We start from the raw sequence: 26060 nt of genomic DNA, 5'->3' as shown, positions 1-26060 counted from the left end.
TAGCGGCCTGGCTATCGGGGAGTGCTTTGAGTGTTCAAACGCGATAGGCTCGCCAAGGCGCAAGGAAGCCCCGCCCTCCCCAGACGTGATTGGGAGGCGGAATGACCCGGCGCGGCGCACTTCCCAATAGTCTCAGGCGGTGAGGATTGACGCAAGCAGTAACCAATGGCAGCGCGGACTCGTGAAGCGCGCTCCAATCGGGACGGCGGGCTCGCTGCTCGAACGCGAGGCGGGGGACGATGGCGGTGCGGCGGCAGCTGCAGGAGCTGCTGCAGGACTCGCAGCCCGGCGGTGCCATCGTGGTGGAGCGGCAGCCGCCGCCCCTAGCAGCCGCGCCGGTCCGGGTCTCGCCGCCTTCCTCGCCGCAGCCAGCGGAGCTGGTGCCGCTGCCGGAGCGGCAGGGGCCGCTGCTGGAGCCGTGCGCCGTGTTCCAGTGCCGCGGCTGCTGGGCGGTGCTGAGCGACTCGCTGCAGCTCTGCGTGCTCGAGGACGGGCGGCTCGGCCTCCTCGTCTGCTACAGTCAGTGCCCGCCTCGGGCGGGGGGCCTCTGAGGGAGCGGGGGGTGCGGGGGGTGCGGGTGTCAAGGGTCCGTCTTTCCCCTCAGGAGTTACAAAGGACGTGATCTGGGAGGACTCGCTCACGATCGGCCTGGAGGGACCCCTGCTCGGGTGGTGCGTAGCTCGCCTACTGCTTCCTCCGGGCACCGGCCTGCCGGGAGCTGCCGCCGCGGGGCGTTGAGCGGGCTGGGGTGTGCTGCGGGATGGGTGAGGTGCGGAGCGCCGCCCGTAGCCGTGCTTCACCCATTGCGGAGCGAGGGAGCTTCCGAAGGTGCGGCTTTCGTGTGGTCAAAATCAGAAGTTTCGCTGCTGTCCTTGGTGGAGAGGAGCGTTTGAGCAGGCAGCCTGGCCTGGGGGGCTCTTCTCCCCTGGAAGGTCTGTTACCGAGATGAAAGCATCTCTCTTCGGGGTTTGGTTGTTCGTTGTTTTATGTATATATATGTATATACACACACACACACACACTATGTTTTATATATATATATGTATAAAAAAGCATAGTGTGTATATATATACACACACTGAATATTATTAACTTCTACTGCTCTGCTCACAAGCCTACAGTTAGCAACAGGCTTGGTAACTGGGATGAGTCTGAAGCAAAGGTTATAAGTGACACCTGAGGACTTACAGAACCCGTAGTTTGTTTACATGGCATTAAAGGTTATTTTACTAATTATAGGGCCCAGGAACTTTTAAAATATACGACTTGCTTTTTAATTTTTCCTTTTTTTTTCTTCCTCTCTCTGCATGAGGCAATAATCTGCTGTATCGGGAGGAAATGCCACATCTATGATCTGGCATAGGTGTTGTTTTACCCCTTAAATCTTGTTTGAGTACTATAGCCTAAACCACTCTGTGATAATAAGACATCTATATTCTCCCTTAATTGCAACTTCATTTATTACACAGATTATTTCTTGCACAACATGCCCAAACGTTTTACATTCATGTTCTTTTTGTATGTTGTGTCTCCTTAAGGAGAAAGCGTTATTATGCCTCGGTTTGTTGTCCCAATAGAACTGCAGGTTTGCTCTCCTCTCCCAAGCGTGCTCTATCTATGGTTTCAGAGGCTTCTGTTTAATACTGTTTTCCCCTTGCTCCTTTTAGTGCTTACAACACATTGACCTGTCAGTCGTGTGGCTTGACCGTGGGCGTCATTCTTTATTCTGCCTCCAAGAAGCTGGCGTATCTTCGAGGCTTCTTCTGTTTATTCAAGGACAGCATCCTCTGGTGAGCATGCTCTGTTCTTATGGCCCGTGATTTCGTGGCAGTTTGTCAGTCATTACAACAGGGTGTACAACTAATCTACAGCTCCTTTTGACCGAGTGCATTGATGTGGGGTTTTAATAGCCTCTATTTTTAATTGTTGGTGTTGGCCTGACTCCATTTGACTTCAGTGGCCTCATGTAACATTGAGGTTTAAATTTAGGTGCTTGCAAGACTGAAATCTCCTTCACTTACAGATTCACTAAGCTAACGTAAGGTGATAGCCTGAGGACTTGACAATAGTAAATGTAAATTACTTATACTTGGTGATGAGAGGATTTTATGATTTCCAAGTAAAACCATTGTTATGTTTTTAATCTTTTCATAGTGCATTGACTTCTTTTGGCAACAACTTTGTATCTGCTTTAAAATAATGTTAAATAATCCATCTAAACCTCATGAAGTTTAACCATGCCAAGTGCAAGGATCTACACCTGGGTCGGAGCAATCCCAGGCACAGCTACAGGTTGGGCAGAGAAGAGATTCAGAGCGGCCCTGCAGAGAAGGACTTGGGGGTGTTGGTCGATGAGAAAATGAACATGAGCCAGCTTCAGTGTGCGCTCGCAGCCCAGAAAGCCAACCATATCCTGTGCTGCATTAAAAGGAGCGTGACCAGCAGGTCGAAGGAGGTGATCCTGCCCCTCTACTCTGCTCTCGTGAGACCTCACCTGGAGCATTGTGTGCAGTTCTGGTGTCCTCAACATAAAAAGGACATGGAACTGCTGGAACAAGTCCAGAGGAGGCCACGAGGATGATCAGGGGACTGGAGCACCTCCCGTATGAAGACAGGCTGAGGAAGTTGGGGCTGTTCAGCCTGGAGAAGAGAAGGCTGCGTGGAGACCTCAGAGCAGCCTTCCAGTATCTGAAAGGGGGCCTATAGGGATGCTGGGGAGGGACTCCTCATCAGGGACTGTAGTGACAGGACAAGGGGTAACGGGTTAAAACTTACACAGGGGAAGCTCAGGTTAGATACTGTCCTGGGTTCAGCAGTAGCAGTCGTTTTTCTCCTTCTTAGTAGCTGGTGCAGCGCTGTGTTTTTGACTTTTAGCCTGGGAACAGCGCTGATAACACCAATGTTTTTAGTTGCTGCTCAGTAATGTTTAGTCTGACCAAGGACTTTCTGAGCCTCATGCTCTGCCAGGGAGGAGGGGAAGCCGGGAGGAAGCAGAGACAGGACACCTGACCCAAACTAGCCAAAGAGGTATTCCATACCACAGCACATCATGCCCAGTATATAAACGGGGGGCAGTTACCGGGAAGGCCCAGATCGCTGCTCAGGTCAGGCTGGGTTAGGGTTAGCGGTTGTATTCTCTTCCCTTGTTATTTCCCTTTTCATTATTATTATTGGTGGTAGCAGTAGTGGTTTGTGTTATACCTTAGTTACTGGACTGTTCTTGCGTGGTACTGGACTGCTGCGTGGTTCTGAGTTACCAGCTGGGCTTAAACCATGACATATAAGGAAGAATTTCTTTACCGTGAGGGTGGTGAGGCACTGGAATGGGCTGCCCAGGGAAGCTGTGAGTGCTCCATCCCTGGCGGTGTTCAAGGCTGGGTTGGACAGAGCCTTGGGTGACATGGTTTAGTGTGAGGTGTCCCTGTTCATGGTGGGGGGGTTGGAACTGGATGATCTTAAGGTCCTTTCCAACCCAAACCATTCTATGATTTAAATTCAACTATGGGTGTTTTAACTGCTTTTCTTGGTGTTGTTTCTCCTTTTGTTTTCCAGTTACCTCTTGAAATCCCAAATCATAGTAGAAGCTTCTAAGATGATTTTTCCTTCTGAGACCTTATGGGAACGACTGCAGAAAGTAAAGTTTATACATTAATTTGTATGGAAAATATAAAAAAAATATTTTTTTAGATAAGTCCAAAAACATTGATACAATTACTTTTTAAGTGCACAAGATGGAGGAAATGCTGACTTATAACACAGTGACTGACTTAAATGTGTAAGACATGCAAAACATTTTCTAGAACCACTTCTAGAACCATATTCAGTTCTAGCTATTTTCTTCCAAAGTGTGTTATCCTTTCATCTCTGTACTTTGAAAAGACGTGTTTAAATTGGATGTGTTTTTCTGTAACGTGGTTAGTTGTTGTCTTAGTAAATTGTCTGTCCCATAGCTCAGAGTTACTGTGTGTAGGAGACAGACAGTGTATCCAGTATTCACATGTATTTAGTATTCACATTAACTTGTTCCTTTTTAGCTTCTGTTCTAAGCATGGAAACGGGCCCATGGCATTTCTTAAGTTTTGCCCTCTTTAAAGTCATCTTCCAGTGTCTGACTGTAAGATGAGTGTTTTTATAGGTCAAGTGAGGCTGAAATGTAAAAATTCTATCTAGGCAAGACTTTTAAAGTTGAGACACATTATTCTGAAGTAAAACAACAGTAGTACTTGATTGCAAACACAACTCATGTAACTGTGGGGAGTTTGCTTGTTGAGTAGAACAAGAGCAAGACTCTGGTCTTTGCTTTTTGAGACGCAATGTCAGCAGGTTTTTCTTCTTGTGCTTTTGATGTGTTAACTTAAACTCCGGGCTCTGGAAATGGCATTTTTGAAGGACTGTCCACCTGTTTTCCTAAGCTAATGATGAAACAGTCTGTCCTCATATTGTCAAAGAAGGTCTCTGGCTGTGTAAAAACAAGAGTTAGGGAATATTGGATTGATTGTAAAAAGGTTCCAGCAAGTCTGTCTCCTTGAATATTTCTATACATCCCTGGAAGTGCTGTGCTGCCACACATTCATCTGTCTCCCTGTAGCACAGGCCTGATTTGGGTGCCGGTTTTGGCTGTACTAGACACGCAGTACAGAGATTAAAGCCCAGTGTAATTTTCTGTCTTGAAAGTCAACTGCTCTTCAACCACTGCAAGTGGGGTGCAGATCATTCAGAGATCCAGTGTTAGGATATTTCTCTGTAGTCTGAATACTCTTAGTTCTCTCTTTTTTTTCTAGCTGAAGGAAAAGCTTGTGGAGAGCCACACGCGCGTAGAATCACTGATGAAGATGCTGAAGGAACTGGAGGAGAAAAACAATGAGCAGTAAGGCAGAGCCCTGCATCAGATGCAGCTGGACTACTGCCAGGATATGCAATAGTGAGGGTCAGCTAATATACCATTTCAAGAACTGCTGGAGTTGTTTCTGCATCTCTGCTGAGTTTATTCCTTATGATGAACTAATGCACCGGAACAGCTTTGAGGGCTGACCTGTCATGTTACCTCTGCACAGAAAGAACTGATGCTTAAGTGCATCCCTTCAGTCTAAGAGGAACACCTGAAAATCTGACATCCTGAAGATATGCTTGGAAAAATGAATAGCTCACCTGTGCATCACATCGCTCTCCAAGACAGTATAAGAGTGATTCTCTCTCATGACTTCAGGGGAAAAACCAGGCTTTGAAATACAAAAATTAGGTTTCCACAACATACAAAACATACTAAGAAGATGATATTCAAGAGGAGCTATTATAAACTGAACATTCTTATGGAGAGCTAAAGTTCTTGTCCTACCCTTTCACAGAGATACTGTGTTAATGGCAGCCAGCTGCTGCCATTAGCCACATCTGGTATGTGAGGCACTACTAAAGGGTCTCCTGATGAGTTCTTTTAGACTTGCTTCTGTGTGTGGCCTGCAAAAAGAGCAAGCTAGCATGGCCTAGAAGCTGCAGAGTGCTTGGTGCATGAATCTGCACCAAGTGGCACAATGCTGGCTGGAGCACAAATTTTTGGATTTCATATTCAAGGGCAATACATGTGCCAGCCACCAGTATTTCTCTCTGTTTTTAATGGGTGCTGCTTCTTTCCAAACATCTAGAAAGTAATTTGATGGAAAAGAAGGAACACCCGTTGGTTTCATGGCAGAGTATCTTTAACCCCAGTTCTTGGTATTTGGAAAATTAAAGGTCAGTTTTCTCTCCCTTTTGTTGCCTAAAGGACTGATGCTTTAAACCTTCCATAAAATTTAGTAGTTGTATGTAGTAGTCTAGAGAGGACTGTATTTATTTCATTAATTTTAGTGATGCAATTTTTCATCCCCTTACTTCTGCTTCCATATATGACTGGCAGATTGCACTCCCCTTCGCTGCTACTGTCAGTACTCCCTGTATTTCATGGTCTTAATTGTTGTATTTGTGAAATAACTCTTGTAGTGGCCTTGGAGCAGAGAGGACAAAACTTACGGTAAAGCACCTCAGAGGCTTCAGGTGGCCAGCCAGTACCTACATTGCTTCTGCTTTTTCATTCAGAGTTCATATTGTCTCAGTTCGTTCTGATGAAGCAATAACTTGGAATACCATCAGCCATTCTGCAGAGAGAAGAGGGGTACTCTCTGTTAAATTCTACTACTGTATGCTATGTAAATGATTTTATTGTTAGTTTTACAAATTTGATGTGCGTAAATGCGGAAATACAGCGCTTTTCAACAACAGCTAAGTTCAGGATAGCAAAAGTACCTACTCAAAGTAAATGTTACACTCTTGTGACATCTGCTTCATTGTCCGTAATGACAAATGGTAACTTCTCTAAAATGAGCTCTATCCTGAACCCGTCACTTGAATGTTGTTCGTAAGAGTTGTCTCCACATGTGTGAATGTACAGCTTGGATTTGTTGTATTTGATTATTTTATTATTAAGAACAAAGACATCCTTACAGTAGTGTTGTTTACTGTCTTCTGCATTGCATTATGGTTAAGGGCCTGGTGGTCTTTAACTAAGGTCTTGTGACTTAAGCTCATTTTGTGCAAGCATCTCAGGTAGATGCTTTCCATTGTAGAACTTCACCTTTGTGTTACTTTCCAAGTGACAGCCCTTTTGTTATTCCATCCATTGACAATGGGCCTCCTCCCTTTTGCCCTTTCAATCTGGTTTCCACATTGAGACAGTTCCTTGCTGTATACTTTACAGCTGTACTGTGTATGATACTGCTAAACTGTCTTGCTTCATTTAGCTAAGTGTCCTCCCCTAAAAGGAAAAGAAAGCTGTCAGTTACTTTGGGTTTTAGTATTTACAGCTGCAAAGAAAAGAATTTGTAAATAAAAGCTGAAATTCAGAGATGTATTTTGTGCAGATCATTGATGCATCATGAGTCACAAACCCACTTCTTTTCCTTAGATTATGTTTGCAGAAAAACCCATCAGTTTATCTTGCTGGGTCCTGGTTCATTATGAAGCATTACATTAATGGTTCCTCATATTACATTACATAGCATGAATTTAAACAAATAATGAGCATGTGCTAAATAATAGCTGGGAAATTTTTAAACTAGATTAATCTTTGGTACTGGGAGGACCCTGGCGAGTCAAGCCATGGTCCTTCATGTCTATTTGTCAAATGATGTGGGTTTTGTTGGCACTGTTGCCTGGTGTACCTGCTGACATTCACAGCAGCAGTGTTCCAACAGCATTTTAAGTAAGCCACAGATCAAAATACATAGGTTTAAGTTGCTAAAGCAGTACCATTCACTTAAATTAATTCTCTTCAGTAATTCAAAGTGATGCTTATAAACTTATTCCTGAAAGATTCAGCATTTGGTCCCACAGCCTGTCCCAGATTCAAGCTCCTTTTAATCTGTGGTTGATCAGTGAATATTTGTTGTTCCTATTTTAGTGTAGGACCTAATCTCCACTAACCAGGCATCTTGAGAAATGCATTCCAGCTTTAAATGCAGGCTGGTCTGGCTTTGAAGGGATGGATTCTCTAAGTGAATACAACCACTTAGAGAACAAGTCAGGCCTCACCAAGAGCTATCTTCTCTGGAATCTGAAGACAAGACCAAATGGAAAATAAAACAAAGGTGTTTGAACATGCTACTGAAGTAACAGTCATACTGAAAATCTTTCACAAACTAGCTTAAGGGTTAGCAATCTGTAACAGGTCTTGGAAAGGTTGTAACAGGGTTAGGAGCCAATGGCTTCTTCAGCACAGTCCTGAGCTGGTGTCCTGCTGTGTTACAGCATTTCGACACAAACTGCAAGGGGAAGTTGTGCCTCCCTGCAGGTTGTGAGATGCCAGCCATAGGAGGAACTATTCAGACATGGAGTTGCCAAAACAACAAACAATCCACATAAATGGAAGTTTTCTAGAGGGCTTATTAATGTAGCCAGTCTGTGCAAGCAAGAAGCCTTCTGCAGTCATCTAAAAGCCCTTACAGCTTGAACTGATACGTTGCCCATCTTAGTATGAGCGGAGTAACTTTATCTGCCTTCCAAGAAGTCATGAGGCTCTTGTGCCCGAGGTCTGCTGGGACAGCTGGACCCACAGCAGATACGCAGCCTGTGTAGGTTCAGCCCAAATTGCTGGGTTTGCACAAAGGTGCAAGTACAAACACATCTCAGAAGCACACTGTGTAGCAAGTTGGTTAATTTATCTTCTGAACAAATGACACATCCAGGTTTCAGTGCATTCTCAGCCTGTGCTGCTTTATTGCTAAAAAATTTGTATACAGGTGCAGAGTTTCCAAGTTCATTTTTAAACAGTTCCTCTTTACAGTGTCAAAAGAATAAAATCTTATCTTGAAATCCTCAAAGATGCATAGATATAAAAGCAAGCTGCCTTTTGGAAAAACATCAGATTTTGCAGGGAGACATTCTTTCACTGTTACCATGTAAAACATGTGCAACGGGAATACATAGTTCCTAGCGACACCAATAATTACTAACCCATGTGAGCACAGCATCAGAAGTTCAACATAAGAAGTATTTTCTAGTTTGTTCTTTAAGTACTAAAGTAATCTTGAAGAATCTAACACTAATACTTCTCCTTTGCTGTTGTACCATGCTTTTGAAAAGGAGATCATCTTCACTGACATCCTAAAGTAGCTTATTCCCAGGTTTTATGTTGAGGGGAATAAGCATTAACAAAGGATACAACTGCTTACTCACCACACCAAAGAAAACATGAAAGTTTAAAAGCATGCAAAGTGTTCTAAAGAATACCCACTAAAAACTAGGTGACCATGGTTAACCGCTGAGCTAAACTTGTTCTACAAATTCCCTTTTTGCTTGAAGAAGTTGGCTCAAAGGATTTCATTTAGTCTAACTTCTGATGCCATAAAATAGTCTTCTTCTCTTAGAACATTCCTAGCTTCATTTGGCAATTCTTCTAAGTCTAAAAAGAGCATTCATAAGAAAAACACAACCCCCATTCTAACCCAAATCACGGTGCTTTGTGGATGGTTGGCTATGAAGCATGAACAGGAGTTAACTTGACACACAATTTCTTCCTCCAAGACACTTTCTATTTAAGAAGACTGTGCCCCTCTACATGGAGAAGTGTTCTGCACAAGTTAAGCCCACCTACAAAATCAAGCTAAGCTAGAAGTATGGAAATCAGCACTAAAAGCTAGTATTCTACATGTCTGAATACAAGGTTAAACTTGGAAAAGTATTAGTGACATAGGCTATGCCACATGGTCTAGGTTATTTTCAAACTGCCAGCAGAAATTCACTTCACTGTCCACTGAAGGACTGGGGAAGTATTTCAGAGAACACACTAAAAGCCTACAGAAAGATGGCACCCAAATTCCCTTTTATTTAGTAAGTGAAATAAAGGAAAAACAACACTATTGCAACCTGTGTTGCAGAAGAGAAAGACCTTCAGTGCTCAAATCTCAGTTACTGCTTTTAAAAATCTCTTTAAAGAACTTAAAAACTATACAAGAAGATTACCAGTATTTTCGGGTTCATTCCTGCAGGTGCCATTATTGCTGGCCGGTACTAGTATGCTTCAGTACAGCTGCCTATGTGGCTAGAGAGTTACCTGAAAATACTGTCTATTAAAAAGCTATTCAACACCTGAAATGTATGTACTGTGCTTATTAATTTCAGTCTTCAAATAATTTCTCTCACCACAAGCAAGTTTATTATCTACTCTCTGGTAAATACTACACTCAATTTGAATCTGTGATTTCCATTACTTGTTTGCTTGTTGGTTGTTTTTTCCCCACCAGTTGCTCCCCCCTGCACCTTGTAAGAAACTCTGCACCCTTTGCCTTGCTACAGCTGCAGCAGGTGAGAAACCTCATCTCGCCCCTAAACATGCTTAGTCCATGCCCTGCTTTTTACATGCTCAGGACACTACTTTGAACCAGACAAGAGGTTATAAAGGCGAGTTCTGCTGATCCTAGTTCCTGATTTACAGTTTTGGTGCCATGCTTCTGTCCCTACCTATACATTCTGCCCCTTTCTCTAAAAGGGCAGCACATTCTCTAAAAACCAAAAAACCCAAAATCTGAGAATCAAAGCAGGAAGTTCAAGCTATTGGTATATTAATTCCTATTGCTTCATTATGTATAAATGCATATCTCAATTTACTGGTAATAACTACGTTACACTAGACATTTTGAATCATGCATAATTAGAATACTAGCTCTAAGATTTGGTTTGCGGGCCTGTGCCACTTGCCTTCAGTTTCTCCATGCAGTTCTTCATGCCCAAGGCATTATGAACTAGACACCTTTAATTTGACCTTCAAGCACACTCACTTGGAGGGGAAGTGGAGAGAAGCACACAGGATTTACATAGGACACAATAAACACTAAATTACTCTTTACCTTTAGATGTTGTAAAGCCATAGGGAACCTGTCTATATTACGACCTGGTACATAGGCTCAGACACAGAAACACACCCTGCCTACATCATGAACATTGACACCTTCTCCAAAACTCAGGAGAAAGTATAGAGCAGACTGAAAGGGAAGAGACATAAGAATCCATTGTTGGTGTTCCGCACTGTTAAACGAGACACCCTGGTTCAACTGTTGGCCTTTGTGTGTCTGCCAGTCAAAGCACTACATGGGCACAATGCTAGATCATTCAGTAAAAGAAATGAAATGGAATCTAACCTGAACTGCCATTATGCAGCTCTACCTGAACAGCAAGCAGGAACCTTGGTATTGGAGGAAGACCAGCCAGTTTCCTAGGGATGCAGGAAGCAGTTATTTCCAAGCCTGATTATCCATCAGAAACTGTTCTTCCATATTTTTCCTTTTCCTGCCCAAAAACCAGTGCGAGCTCTTGACAGTGTAACCCTTGTGTAACATGTCAGTGTCCTGAAGCTCTGTACAATTTCTTCTCACTATCAAGGAGCCTTTGCAAGACTTTCTCTTTTGTCCTGAATTTGACAATTATCCTCACTTGCAGAAGGTGTAATTCCTGAAGGCGCAATTCCCAACACAAGTTCTGGCTAGACCTTCTGTGGCAGCACTAATGGAGGTGGAAACAGCACGCACTTGTAATCAGCTGGGCTTAGCTCTGCGAAAAGGCATGTCAGCACTGGTCATTACACCTTTATTACACTGCTTCTAAAACTAAATGAAAGTGCTAGATGCAGCCACATTGCAGTGTGGGGTACCAAAGGGGGTTGGAGCAAAAGTCATGCCATAGTACAAGAGTTGAAAGGCAAAGAGATTCCTTTTGCTGCTGTGAACAGTGATTTCTAGTCTAGTAGACAACAGACTACATACCACTATAATAAGGCTGATCTGGGAAGAATATGCAGATAGTTTGCCTGGCTACAGCAGTCTTGATTCTTTACCTCACTCTCCTTATGCTTCTCTGAATGAAGAAACCCTTGAATTCTATTCAGCCACAAAGTTCATACTTCTGAAACAGGAGCATGACCATATTTTCATTATCATGGAAATGTATTTGCTGACCACAGACCAGAATAAATTTATAATTTCTCTAATGTAAGCAGATAACAATCAAATTAAAGTCCCCTATGGGCAGCTGCCAATTTGATCAATAATTCATTAGCTGGAATTTAAGTGGATTACAACCTCCCAGATCAATTAGCTTTTCATACACATATTCCAGATTATCCAACACTTAATTTAGACATTCTCATGCTTATCTTGGTTACTTTATACTGCAAAAGTGCTCACAGCCCTCACAGTGCCATTCTCAACTTCGGAAGAGCCAAAGGGCTTCACCTCCATAATTTCAGAACACTAGAAGCTTCCTTTCAGCTGGAAGTTAGGCTTCAAATTCCCTCAGCTTCCTAGAAGAAATCCAGACAGATAGATTCAAACCTCTGATGTAATAATGTGTTCTGAACAGAGTTACTATCTGTTAGGCCATGCTGTCTCTGCACCTATCTGCACTGAAAGCAGCATCAACTATGAACATTTTCGAACTCCTGTGGCTCTTTTACGTAACCCTTTGACAGGAAATATCTGCTGGGTGCAGAGGCTACAGCTGTAGATCAATAACCCTTTACCAGAGGCTCCACAGTACTTGCCTCTGTAAAACTTCAGGCATCAAAAGAAATCAATTATGGTTTCAAACAGTGTTTAGCAAGGCTAAAATTATTTTCCTGTAAAGCAACGTTTTTAGACCTCTACAGTTGTTCTGGGCCTGTAACAAATGCTTTGAGTGTCAAGTGTTCTCTAATTTCTTATTTAAAGACCATCTCAGATTGGTCTTTTTAAGCAAAGAGAACAAAAAGTACTTCCCACAATAAAAGCTTTTAACTTCAGAATCAGGTTCTCATCACACTCTAGTATTTGGAAGGGTTTAGCTTCTCAGAGAAACAGAAGTGCTAGGCTACAAAAGAGAAAAAACTAGAGGAAAACTTCAGCTATCCTCTCAAAAAGAACTGTCTGCTCTTCCCCAGCACGCACTGCAGTGCTTCAGATCTGTCACAGAGCTTTTTTGTTTTTTTATACATATATATGCATCAGGTTCATTAACAAAGTATTCAAGTGCTAAATTCCCTCCAATGAGAGGAACAGAAGAGGAATTCACCCATGTTCTCAGGTAGAGACTCTTCACGCAACTCCCTGCAGCACAGAGCGCCACAAACTTATTTGGTTATTACCCACTTATTCTACTGTACAGTCTTGCTAATGCAAGTTATTTACTATCACATGCAAAACAGTTATTGCTACTAAAGTTCTATTTTCTTATTAAATCATCTTATGGCTTTGTTTGCATCAGGGATTCTTCCCCCTACATACTGTGCTATTTTGCATTCCAGTTTCAGAGGTATTTTTCAATTGATTCTCCCAAGCACTAAACTACTATATTTAATGGTACAGCTACTTCCATAGAAAACTGAACCTAACTCTCAGCAAAGGTTCCCAGAGCACTGCTGTAAATGGCCCCCCGACCAATTTTCTTGGAAATCAATTAGATGCAGAGGGTTGGTTGCTTAGGGGTTTCTATTTGTTTGCTTTCCCTGTTACATACATTAAGTCTGCCCGGTTACTGTTTCTGCAACAAAGAACATGCTTCTTGATTAATCACTTTAGAGATACATCTTATCAAAACCAAGCTACCCATTCCCTCCCTCCCCCTAAAGGCCATTTACAGGCAGGTCTCAGGAAAAAAAGATGCAGTATCCTCTCTAAGTTGAAGGAGAATTTTGTTCTTGTAAAAGATAGAAATGGGTGAAGAGCAATACTGTCACCAAATAAAAGACTTTCTCCTAGGAAATCAGAGGATGCCATCCACAGAGCATTGCACATCTGGAATCATACCACTCCAAGCTGCCCATTGACAGCAAAATCAGTTGGACCTCCCCTGGTCTAAACTTTTCTTCTGAAAAAAGCAGAGGGAGAGACAGAAATTATTAAAATTGAGCTTAGAGCTGGAAAGCAACACTAGAAGTTACCTAAAATACACGATACTGATTTCTCAGTAATACAGGGGTGGGGAATCTCTGACCCATAGGCTTGAAATAGCCTGCTGCACAGATACAGTCTGCAGTGCTGTTTTTCAACAGCCCTTGACCTTAATACAATCTCTTTTATTACAATGTATGTAAATGCAGGATCCACCACAGGTACTAAATAATTCAACAGGACTTCAGTCAAGAAAGGTTCCCCATTCCTGCAATGATGGATACAAGCCTTCTACTTTCATTATGCAGATAGCATTTTGCAAATATCAACTTATTATATAATGAGGTTAATGTTTAACTAGTTATAACGATTATATAGTCATAACTGAAGAAAAAAATTACTCAAGAGATATTGTAGATGATCTCACAGTAGCAGGGATGTGCACAAAATGCACATAAACTCATCAACATATTCATACTTTTGAGTCTATAACAGGATGGGTAATAATAAAATTGTAAAAGCTGCACATGGAAGAAAACACCTTAAACAAAGACTAAAAAGAATCCCACCAATAAGAGATGAGAATCCTGGATGCCTACATACAGCAGCTTACTATTGCAGTTGAACAGACAGACTAAAAGCACAAAGTCAACTATGATTCTATGAAGCCCATTAGGTAAAGGCATTTCATTCCTGAAGATAGCGTTGCCATTGTCAAAGGGAGGATACTGCATGTTTAGACCACGTTTGTGACATTTCTATTGTATCCTTTCTATTGTTAATTACATTATTATCACTGTTTATTAATAAATTTGTCACTCAGATTGTAAAAATACTACTAGGCTCATGCACTGATCCTAACATGGCACTACAGTTTGCTACAAAGCACTAATGCTTATGGAACTATACACATCTCAAAATGGAAGACATTGGTGATTTTGTTGTTTTCAAACAACTTGTAACATCATTTTGTCCACAAGTATTAAAATATATATATGTATATATATATGTTCTATTGCACTTGCCCCTTGTTCTTGTCATGTTTCACATGGGAAGATTTCCAACCAACAGAGAAAAAAAAAGTGGAACAATAAAAAGTAGGCTGAGGCAGCATTTCCCAACACAGCAGTTAGGTAAGGTGCTGGCCAGAAATGTATGGCAGTGGGGCTCTTCTGGGCATGCATGGGTATTACTTCTGTGAAAGCCACAGATCCTTAGCCCCGCTAGAAATATTCTGTTCTAAAATGAAACTTGAAAACTAATGTTACATTGCCATGGAGAAGAGCCAGGAAAAGTCAGCAATTCTATTTTTTGTTACAATGCAGGGTTACAAAATGGCGAGGATTATTTCTATGGAAAAATAAATCAAAGAGCTTAAAGTGGCTACTCTCCAGCCGGACAAGTGCTTTGTTTTTGTACATGTTCACGGGAAACAAAAGTACCTTCCTGTTCCCCGATTATTTTGCCATCAAGTTATGCAAGAAACAACTGCTAGCCCTAACACCAGAAGGAAGAAAAGGAAATTCCCAAACCTAAAAATCAGCTGGGTTTTTTTTACACCAGATACCTCCCAACCACTTACAATCCTACGATATTGACAGTATTTTCCATCACTTAGAGATGGATCCTGCTTCTACAGACATCTACTTTAAATCCCATTGGTTTCAACCTAAGGAGGCCTTAAAAGGAAGTGTGCTTTTCTAGTGGCCTCCAATGGCAGAAAATTCAGACCACATTCAGCAATCATACATTTCTAAAAGCAGTCAGGCCAAGCTGGTGGTTGCCTCATCAAGATCAACATGACTGTGATCAAATAGCTCATTGCAATGTTACACAAAATTTTAGTGCTCATTACAGTTGGCATTACTTTGATAGGTGGTGTCTTGCCCACCACTTTCATGTCTGCTCTTTTCTTCATGGAAACAACAAATGGGAAAGCCGTCGTTACATTGTATTGTTACAATGCAAGTCTAAACACAGACTTAACTCTGAAAAGGAGGATCAACATCAGCACTTGCCCTTACTCTGCTATGGAACTTGGTCCCATAAAATGTGACTACATTTTAAGTATCAGAATACTGCCCTTGCAATCCATCATTAAGATTTAAGGATTTCAGTTGTTGGCTTTGTCAGCCATTTTCAGGATGTCCGACTCTCTCCAGCAGTTTTCTAAAAGCAAAAACAGAAGAAAAGAAGAAATCTAAAACACCACCCCCACCCCCAATGATTCTACCATCTCCTAAAACCTATTAACAGAACTTATATACCTTTATTTGATCCAGATTTGAAAATACTGCTTTAAGCTAGTAAGTCACATTTGCTAAATCACAAGCTTGGAATAAGGTGCACTAAGAAGAGCTTCAGATTTGAAGTGGAACAGAATACATATCCCAGTCGTGGGTTTTTTTGCCGAGAAATCTTACTTCCCATATAGAATACCACAGCAGGGAGCACATAACCAACATACACTCCCATCTCAGAATGACAGAAAACATCCTATATAATTCACAAACGATGGAGACAAAGAACCTTGTGTAAACGTAAGAACAACAGACTGTGTCTTAGTTTGGGAAAGAATAAGAGGAACCAAAAAAGGCCCATCCTAAGTATTTCTTCTCTCTCAAATCACCCCTCTTACATGGTAACAGCCTGTTCTCTTGGGCCTGTTTCTACCTTAAAGATGGTAACACACAGGTCACATCAGTTCTCAGTCACAGAAGTATCGAAAGCTCAAATTGTGCCAAGGAAGTCAAGTGGATAAACTGCAACTTTACCTCTCTGGTCTCTTCTATCCCACCAGAAGTTAATTTCTTTAATAAAGAAAGAAGTTCTGCCCCATCTCTTCTACCACATGTTCCTGGGTTTCTTCCTTTTGCTGCTAAGGGGTCATGAAAAGACAAAGGTGGGAATGATTTAACATAAACCTAATCATTATTCTGTTACCCCAGAGGCCTTTAAAGCTTCACTTTCCTTTGCCAAAAATTAAATGGTGCAGAGTAATTTCTCCTTCTGGTGAAAGCTCTTCATATCCAGCACCTACATCAGGTTTAGACAGGCAAATATACATTTTGATCACAGACTTAGTCAATGCATTTACACGCTATAGACAAGGTAATTCTGCATTTGCTCCTCTGCACTAGCTGCTTTATGCAAGATGACATCAAAGACATCTATCTCCAAAGTCAAGCCTGGGTCCTGGACTAGAAAATACCTGTATGGGACGTCTCCAACTGCTTGGTAAGTTTCTTCCTCATGTCAGAGCAGAAAATACGTTCTGTTTTTCCTACTGCATTTTTTTAAGTATATCAAGACAGCTTGACACAGCAATGCATGCAGACACTTTATCTGCTAGGACTTCCAATATGACACAGTGAAGTACTTAACCTTCCTAAAATGAAGGAGGTATCAGTGAAGAATACTAGCTTCCACTTGCACCTGATTACAAAATATTTCTTATTTTAAAACAGAATGCCAAAAGCTGGATGAAGAGCTTGCACAGAGGACATTTCTTCAGGGAAACAAATGCTGACTTCTGTTACTCTGCTTTTGAGTTGTGATAAAATGATGGGGTACTTCTGTGGGAGAAGTCATCTGGTGACTCAAATGTTGGGTGAGATGGTTGAAACAGGAAGTGAAGAGATCTTTGTTCGTTCAGCTCCATGGAAGTGAAGGACAGGTTTTTGCTTGCTAGAAGAGAAACATCAACACTTCACAGCCCACAAGCAAGCAACAGGACCACCTTCTTGAATGTCAGGAGAGAATCTGGAATCCCAAAATAAAAAAGAGGGGTAGTTTAGCAATCAGAATAAAATACATTCAACATTAACATGCCTACTGGTTTATTACTTTAAAAGCCTGATACTAATGGACAAAATTAGCTGGCTTCCCAAACTGCAATAATCCCTTGCTCTAAGAATTTTTACGTAACTGTAGATCTCCATAAACTGGCTAAGGAAATGCTACAGAAACGCTGAAATCTATGCTCACTCAGGAGCAATGCATCCAAAAATATACCACTGTTAATTAGGTACAGGGCTCCTTAGATGTGCCTCCAACACACAGCGTCACAATGTCGGGGTAGCACACTGCATACGCAAAGTATGTTCTCCTATGGCAGGTCACAATTCAAAGAAACACCATAAACTATCCCCTAGCTAACCACAAAACTGACAGCGCTGTAGAGAAAAAAAAACCACTAAATGACAGTTGGAAAATCACACAGACTAGGTACTAGTAACCCTAACTCATCTTGTCCCTGATCTCCTGGCCCTTCACAGTGACACCCACCTGGTACCACTGAGTCACAGTAGCTGTCAAGACATGATTTTTGTTTTCTTGCATTAAGTTTGATGCCAGCCTGGGTTGGAAGGAAACGGGCATGTGCTCCAGTGCCAGGTATATTTATTATCATTCTCCTGTACTACAATGAGAGATGTGAAAGAGAATTTTTTCTTTTGGTTTCTCTTTCTCCATACAAGAACATGAGGATACAGCATATTTTCTAACCCATTCCTCTCTTCTCTGTCTGTATTTCTTATCTTATTCTAATTACCTTAACCCTTTAGTTGATCAAGTTCAGAAATAATCTTCCCATGACAATTTTCAACTCCTATGTTAAAAGTGGCAAGTAGATCACGAAATGGAAATAGAGCACATATCACCATCACATTCTCTCTGAGGCACTCAAATATTTCAGCTGATCATGAGCTTCACCATCACACTGCTGGGAAAGTCTTATTCTTGTTATGAAGATGGAGGAAAACAGACCTGGAGAGCTGCAAGAAAACATGCCAGAAGTTTGTGGCAGAGTTGAGAACAGAATATAGCACTGTTACACACCTTAACTACCAAAATATCTTTATTTCACTCAATGGAAAAATAAAATACATAAAACTCCACAGGTTGTTGCTCAACCTTAGACATTTTGAATGCACTTCTTTCTATTTTAGAACTGACATCTGTGTTATCATTCTTTTAGTCCTACTGTTTAAGAAATAAAACTTTTAAGATAACTACTCCAAGTTAATACAGTTACACAACTGGTGTCTATTAGCAGAGCAAAAGGACATCATGGGACAGGAACTGTCTAACCTTAAAGCCTTTATTCCTGTTAGAATATATGATAAATCAAGGTTCTTTCAAGTGAAGGCCAAGCTGAAAGGTGGCACTGTGGCAACATTCCACTTCTCTGAAAGTGTGCTATGAAATATTAAAATACCAATGACTGACTTCTTCGGACAGAAACACAAGAAAAACCGAAACAAAACCCCCAAAGCCTAAAAAACCCTAAACCAACCAACAAACTTGACAAGTTTAGTACCTGATACTTAGTACCTCTGGCTTTACTCACCATTATTTTTGATCAATCCACATTCTCTTCATTGAGCCTAGAGAGAGATGAACAAATGAGATTAAATTTGCATCTAGGAAGCTATTCAATTCATACATGATTATGTGCACAGACACAAAAGATTAGCCGCGCCTTCCAGGAACCAGTTGATGTTTTCAAACGTTCTACAGAAAAAAATGTTGACGTTACTTTTCAAATTATCATAGCCACCCCCTTCCTTTAGTTAAGGGAAAGGATGGTGGAGTGAACTGGGCCCAAGCATGGAAGACCCAAGACAGCAAACTTGAATTAAGAACAGGCTGAGGGGCAGCATACAGAATCACAGAACCAGCTGGGTTGGAAAAGACCTTTAAGATCATTAAGTCCAACTATTACCCCAGGACTGCCAAGTCCACCACTAAACCATGTCAGTGAGGGCCTCATCTACATGGGTTTTGAACACTTCCAGGGATGGTGATGCCACCACTGCCCTGGGCAGCCTGTTCCAATGTCTGATCACACTCTTAGTGAAGAAATAGTTCCTAATGTCCAATCTCAGCTTCCCCTGGTGCACCTTGAAGCCATTTCCTCTTGTCCTATCACTTGTTACTTGGGAGAAAAGATGGAGCCCCACCTCACTCCAACCTCCTTTCAGGCAGTTGCAAGGAGTGGTAAGGTCCCCCCTGAGCCTTCTCTTCTCCAGATTGAACAACCCCAGGTCCCTCAGCCACTTCCCATCAGAGAGTTGTGCTCCAGACCCTTCACCAGCTCCATGGTCCTTTTTTGGACCTGTTCCAGCATCTCAATGTCTTTCTTTTAATGAGGGGCCCAGAACTCAGCGCAGTATTCCAGGTGCACATGCCTCAAAGGCTTTTGATCAGAAACCATTCTGCTCCCCAGAATGAAATCATGTCTGCCATTCATTCCAGAGAATGTAGTTTACACAGTACCAAACTCCCTTTATCCCTGGAATTTCTTGTTTTCTATTTACTGAGAACAGCACAGCCCATGCTCCACTGACTCGGGAGCATGAAGTATACACCACTACCAAATTAACTTTTTAATTGTGCATATTCTGAAGATAAATGCCCTTGTTATGGTAAGCTACCATCAACAGACACACATTTCATAGGAACTTAGACACAATTTCTGACTCCAGTAAGGCAGGAAATTCTTTCACATTAATAACAAGCCACTGTAGCAAGGAAGCCTAATGACTGTTCTCCAGGATGCTGAGCAGACAACCTAACTGCAAGAATAATGGATCGCTACAGGCAGAGCTATTTCATCACACAGTAATTACGTTATTAAAACTTCCCAGTATCCTCACCAAAGCACCTTCTGCAAAACACAGCCTTTCTGCAAGTATCAGGGCCCTATGCCTTCAGAAAATCCAGAGATAACCCCTAGCCCTGTATTTCAGGGTAGTTATTCGATTCTCATCACTTCTGACCCTTCCTACTCAAATCCTCCCTCAAGCCCCTGCCAAGCACTATTTGGCTTTGAGAGGTTGAGGAACAAACAGCAAAGGATTCACAAGCCAATTAATTTGATAAGGAACAGTTATCAGGAACTCCCCAAACTTACCTATCGGAACAGGAACAATTCCCAAGGCCAATCTTTGAAAAGTTGGGTTGTCTTTCACTTATTCTAAAGCTCTGAATTACCTAAATACTATAGTAAGGCTTATTATAAGAAAGCAGGAGATGACACTTAAAGCAACTCATACAAAGGAATGATTTATCCAATGCTGAATTTTAGCTGGCTTTAATCTACTTTATTTTTAATTTTCATTATAACAAGTTCACTGCCTTCGCATGCCCTGGGTTTTAACTGCTCTGCTTGATATGCTTTCTGTCAGACTTTCATAGCTTGTGTGGGAGCAGAGTTCACACTCGTACCAACAGAACTTGCAAACGCAGCTGGATATAAATCAAGGCTACTGAAAATTAGCAGGCACTGAAAGTGAGCGTGACAAGATCAACTCTAGACTTAAAAGCTAATCGAAATTATGAACTAAAAAAAAAAAAGAACTATTTTTCTTGTTTCATACCTTACTGAACATACTATCAATTGAACCAGGACATGAAATATTTATGAAAATTCAATTATATTATTATCATATAACTAAAAAATAAATTACATTAATCTTGTTATGATAAGAATTCAGAAAGTTTTATTTTTATTAAGTTTTGGCCTACTGCCCATTTATGCTTTTTTTTTTTTTTAACTACCATAACTAAAGGCTAAGTTTCCATGAACTTCAAATCTCACGTTCAGATAGACAACTTCTTGGATACAAGCAACTTAACTCCAGGAATTTCAAAGCCAAAAAAAGAGACAAAGTATCTCATAAATAAATTTACCACCAAAACTGCAGCATTTGTCTTTTGGGATAGATCCACATGTTCTCTGATCAATGCACCAAGGGAGAAAAGAGAAAAGAGGAAAAACACTCAATGTTCTGACATAATCAGTACATTTAATTGGAAACTATACTAAAATCAACAGCTTACAATTATGCTACTAAGTTTCACCCCACCCCACACACTACTTTTTAAGGTACCCTTAGTTTTAATTATACTGGTAAGCAGAAACTCAGATCCAACAAATCCAACTTTCCAAAATACTATCTTTCTCTCCCACACATGCAAATGCTCCAGGAGATAAGCAGTATTAACAGGGACATAGAAGATAATCTCTTCCCTACAGCCTGAGAAGTATGTGAGGAAGGAAAGATCTAGAAACAGGTTTAGGTAAAAAGACCAAGGCACAAAAACTTAAAAATTAACTGTGGTGATATGTGAAGATACAAAAAGCAAAATTAGTGCTACAGACCACAACTCCACTAAGATCTCTCCCATGGCTTAAAAAGGGTCAAATTTAACCTGAAAAGCTGATAATGATAAAAGCTTGAATTAGAAGCACAAAATACAACAGAAGTAACTTACAGTCCTGCAAAAAAAATTAGCTGCCTCTGTGCTCCTTCCACTTTCTAGTTAACTTTTAACAAGCCACCTAAACCCAAAGAAGAGAAGTATAATAGAAATGCTAAGACTGGTGTGACTTGAGAAAGAGCCTTCCTTATATCTAACCTGAACCTCTCCTGTTTACCCCCTTGTCCTATCACTACAGTCCCTGACGAAGAGTCCCTCTGCCAACATCCTTATAGACCCCCTTCAGACACTGGAAGGCTGCTATGAGGTCTCCACTCAGCTTTCTCTTCTCCAGTCTGAAGTGTCCAAATTTTCTCAGGCTGTCTTCATACAGGAGGTGCTCCAGCCCCATTAAGAACAGGAGTGCCTGAGTGTGGGGGCACCAGAAGGAACATAGAACAGGTATAGGGCTCTCAAAAGCACTTTTGTTAACAACACCCAGGTTAGCAGGTCATCAAGATCCCAGCACATCCCCCTGCAATTTCAGAAGACACCAGATCTGGATGGTAGACACCAGCAGGATGTTAGAGACAGAGACCACTATCACCTTCAAAAGGGAACTGTCGTGGTTTAAACCCAACCACAAACCTCGTTCACTCACTCCCCCCCTTCTTGCCCTCCCCCTGCTCCTGGAGGGACGGAGAGGAGAATCGAAAAGAATGCAAATCCCACGGGCTGAGATAAGAACAGTTTAGTAACTAAGGTATAACACAAACCACTGCTGCTACCACCAATGATAATAATGATAAAGGAAATAACAAGAGGAAAGAATACAACACCTCAACACCAGTTGACCAATAACTCGCCCCACTCCCCCCAGCCGAGCACTGACCGATACCTCCTCCAACCCTGCCGTCCCCCTACCCCTTCCGGGTCACTCCAAGTTACATCCTGGGCATGACGTGCTGTGGTATGGAATACCTCTTTGGTCAGTTTGGGTCAGGTGTCCTGTCTCTGCTTCCTCCCAGCCTCCCCTCCTCCCTGGCAGAGCATGAGGCTCAGAAAGTCCTTGGCCAGACCAAACATTCGAGCAGCAACTGAAAACATCGGCATTATCACCACTGTTCCAAGGCCAAAAGATCAAAACACAGCACTGTACTAGCTCCTAAGAAAGAGAAAAATGACTGCTGCTGCTCAACCCAGGACAGTACACAAAGACATATCTGAAACCTAGAATAGTGGCCAGCCTAGGAAGAGGCCAGAAAACATAAGGACCTGCCAGCTGATTTCCCTTGTCCTCTGTAAGGGAACTCAGACTTAGCATCTGGACATGAACAATGCAGCACCAGACCACTGGGCACACAGCTTGAACACCCCTGCTGTGGTGCTGGTCTGCTGGACAGACATCTTGGGCATAGCACACATTCTGCCACTCAGGAGACTTCAAGCCTAAGTGAGTGCTATACTTTGCTTTATATTTTTAATGAAACCACCTTCCCTCCCTATGAGGTTTCCAATGGATAACTGTTACACTGACAGTACAAAATTGAACAGTACTTCTTACAGTGGCAGAGAAAACAGGAAAGGCGGTTTTACAGCTGAGCCTCCTATCCCATGACACACACACTGTAGTAACATGCTCCTTGAACACTGTTCAGGTAAAGAAACATCCTTCACATCCTATTTTAGGGATATCATCATTTTCTCTTTAAGACTGCACGAGTCCTCACATCTTGCATTCACATAACCGTCTGCATGTCAGGGCTGGCTTCAAACACTGGTCCTTTTCTAGCTTTTAAGAATGAACGTGGGAGGCACTCAAGAGATACTCCAGAGTCTTCACAGGTTCGGTCAGAATTTTTACCCTACATAGGCCAACGGTTTTTGACACCCTTGAACGACGGGTCACCAGCATAAGATGCCCACCCTATTCGTGCAAATCTTCACACTGCAGACGCACAGCACTATGGGCAAGACTGTAAAGCAGTGGAGAGAGCTGATCTGACACAGACCAGGGTAACAGGAAACTCTTTATATTTTTGTTGTTTTGTCTTTCTAAGCTACTTCTTGCAGCTCTTGTGAATTCAAAGCATTTAAGAACAAATATTAATCCAACTGAATTTACTTACTGCAAAAATAGCGTACAGCTTCCTCTGAAAGAAAGTTGATTGGTTATTATTCTTTTAATGATAACATGAAGCAGAAATATCTTTATATGCAATATGCCAAAGGCAAACCCCCTGGTATATCTTACCAATTCATACACAGACATGTATACGTAGGAATATTCATCAGCAGCAGCATATTGTGCCTTAATGTTATGCTGCTCATAAGCTGCTATTACTGTTACTGTGTGAATAATACAGCCCATGAAACTGGTAAAACATACCCTAGGAAATTTTTCTCATAAGCAGCTACTGCTTTTGGAACTGGTTGTGTCAAATATGCTTACTGTATTTCTTTTGAGTTATTTCACCAGTTACAAAAAACTAATTCATTATTACATTATGTACGACAATGCCACAGCCCCACAAGATCTAAAACCATGCTTCTCATTTAACCACTTCCATTTCTTACTTCTACCTGATATGCACGTTGAAAATGGAGTCACTTCAAACTCTATTACAAACTCGAGATTTAAAGATTTGTTATCAAGTACAGCCCATCAGGAATTTCAGGATAGTGAAAGTAATTCTTTTAGTAAGAAGCCTCCCCTCCTTTTTTAACTGAAACCAAGTTCCATTCCGTATTACAAAATACCTCCAACAGTTTTGAAAAATTCAGGGCATACCTGATCTGCACGTTACTAACACGGAAAGGAGACACTGGTTTTATATGTTTCATCACATGCAAAGTCTTTTTTATCTCACTATCAACAATCACTCGACTTCATAAGGCTACAATTAATCCTTCTATGTTCTCTATATTGCGTTGCAGACCACTTGCACGTTCTGATTTTGTCAAACCACTTAGAAGCCACCCCCTTTGTGCATGCCTGTGTCACTATAGCATAAAGACATCAGAGAAGAAGGATAAAACTGTTCAAATTATCCAAATCCATCCAGCACACAAATCCCAGGAATAACAACGATAACTGAAGAGAAACTGTACCCAGCGCTATGCTTGCAGCCGGAGACAAACAGGCTAATTTCGGATGCTACATTTTGGGTTCTCGTCTGCACGCTCGCTGTCAGCGGCAGCTGCTCGTCGAAAGCGCGTTCCGGCTGCTCCCAGCTAGTCCGGACGTTCTGCCGTGCGGGAGGCAGGCTCTTCCCTCCCAGCCATCTGCCAGAGCCCCGCACTGCCGCCAGCCCGCCCGCTCACGGCCTCGCCCCAGCTCCGAACTTACTCGCACTTTTCAAGCCGGCGGCCGGGTCGAAGGGGCACGTTCCCCCCGCCGCGCCCCGCCGCAGCCGCCGTCACCACACGGACACGCACACACTCGAACCCCCCCTCTCCCCGGCACGGAGGCCGCGCTGCCAGGTGAGGGAGGCAGGCGGGCGGGCGGGCGGGCGGACGGACGGGCGCGCAGCTGCGCTCACCGGCCCGGCCTGGGGCCGCGGCACCGGGCGGCGAGCGGCACCCACCTCAGGAAGCGGCGGGCGCGAACGTGTCCAGGCCCAGCCCAATCACGGAGCAGGACGGGAAGGCGGGCGCGCGGGCACCCGGACCCGGCCCAATCAGGGAGCGGGGCAGCGGGCACCGGGCTGGGTGCGGCTCCGCGCCGAAGGTCGCCGTTGTTCCCCGCCGCACTCACCTGAGGGCGGCCCGGGCCGCGGGGCCGCCGCCGGCCCCGGCCTCCTCGCCTCTCCCTCTCACTCCGCCATCTTCCCCTCCTCACCGCGGCCACCGGGCGGGTGGCTCGCAGCGCCCGGCTACGCCGGGCCCGCCTACTCAGCCGCAAGCCTATTGGGTGCTGTACGTACGCCTCAGCCGTCCAGTTTGGGCAGTGATTGGCCACCACAGCCGTCCATCACGGCGGCTGGCCTCCCGCCTCCAAGGCTCTCCTTTCTGATTGGCCCCGGGGAGCGCACACACCTGGAAAAGGATTGGCTCGAGCCCCGCGAGCAGGGCCGGTCCGAGCGAAGCCTGCGGTGACCTCCAGGCGGATTTAAAGGAGCCGCTCCCGGGGCGAGGGGCCGCGGCCCGGCCGGGCGGGCGGGCAGGAGGGCGGAGGGGTTGCGGGGGTCCCAGGCTGGCAGCTCTGCCAGCACCCGCCCGCCCACGGTGCCGGCCGGCACTCGAGGCAAGGGATCCATGTCCAGCACAGCCCCTGCGCTGCTGGCCCGCAGGCACGGCCCGCTCGCCCTTCCTCCATCTCACTGCGCAGCAACGTGCCCCAGGCCGCTTCCCGGCGGACCCAGCGGCGCCCGCGGCTGTCGGGTGCCTGAACGACAGCCTTCATTGAGAGCGCCAGGGTCTGTGCCAGCGGCAGAACCTATTGTTCTCTGTTCGTTAAGCAGGGGTAAT

At 43.2% G+C, this 26060-nt stretch overlaps 1 protein-coding gene and 1 long non-coding RNA gene across 5 annotated transcripts; one reads left to right on the top strand and one right to left on the bottom strand.

Moving 5' to 3' along the window:
- Window positions 1-212: 212 nt before the first annotated feature.
- OIP5 (Opa interacting protein 5) lies at window positions 213-6478 on the top strand. The gene is made up of 5 exons (XM_065686801.1): window positions 213-519; window positions 605-671; window positions 1668-1790; window positions 3553-3634; window positions 4782-6478. The coding sequence occupies exons 1-5, from the start codon at window positions 240-242 to the stop codon at window positions 4869-4871; spliced, it is 642 nt and encodes a 213-aa protein (XP_065542873.1). The 5' UTR covers window positions 213-239; the 3' UTR covers window positions 4872-6478.
- Window positions 6479-8214: 1736 nt separating this feature from the next.
- On the bottom strand, window positions 8215-25489 carry LOC136017990 (uncharacterized). 4 transcript variants are annotated; one of them, XR_010614175.1, is made up of 5 exons: window positions 25348-25489; window positions 18736-18772; window positions 17938-18160; window positions 17673-17805; window positions 8215-17147 (listed from the first exon to the last, which is right to left on the bottom strand). It is a non-coding gene; the product is annotated as an uncharacterized LOC136017990 (long non-coding RNA). The 4 variants fall into 4 exon arrangements; XR_010614173.1 differs by lacking the exon at window positions 17673-17805; XR_010614174.1 differs by lacking the exons at window positions 17673-17805; window positions 25348-25489 and adding an exon at window positions 24940-25162.
- Between the last annotated feature and the right edge of the window lie 571 nt (window positions 25490-26060).

The sequence above is a fragment of the Lathamus discolor genome, chromosome 6 (genome assembly GCF_037157495.1).
Source record: "Lathamus discolor isolate bLatDis1 chromosome 6, bLatDis1.hap1, whole genome shotgun sequence".
Classification (NCBI taxonomy): Eukaryota; Metazoa; Chordata; class Aves; order Psittaciformes; family Psittacidae; genus Lathamus; species Lathamus discolor.
The sequence above is the reverse complement of the archived record's forward strand: the minus strand, read 5'-3'. Positions and strand labels throughout refer to the sequence as shown.

Coding starts and splice junctions, on each gene's coding strand:
- OIP5 (XM_065686801.1), top strand. CDS start 240: ATGGCGGTGCGGCGGCAGCTGCAGGAGCTGCTGCAGGACTCGCAGCCC. Junction 672..1,667: donor GAGGGACCCCTGCTCGGGTG/GTGCGTAGCTCG, acceptor TGCTCCTTTTAG/TGCTTACAACACATTGACCT. Junction 3,635..4,781: donor TATGGGAACGACTGCAGAAA/GTAAAGTTTATA, acceptor TTTTTTTTCTAG/CTGAAGGAAAAGCTTGTGGA.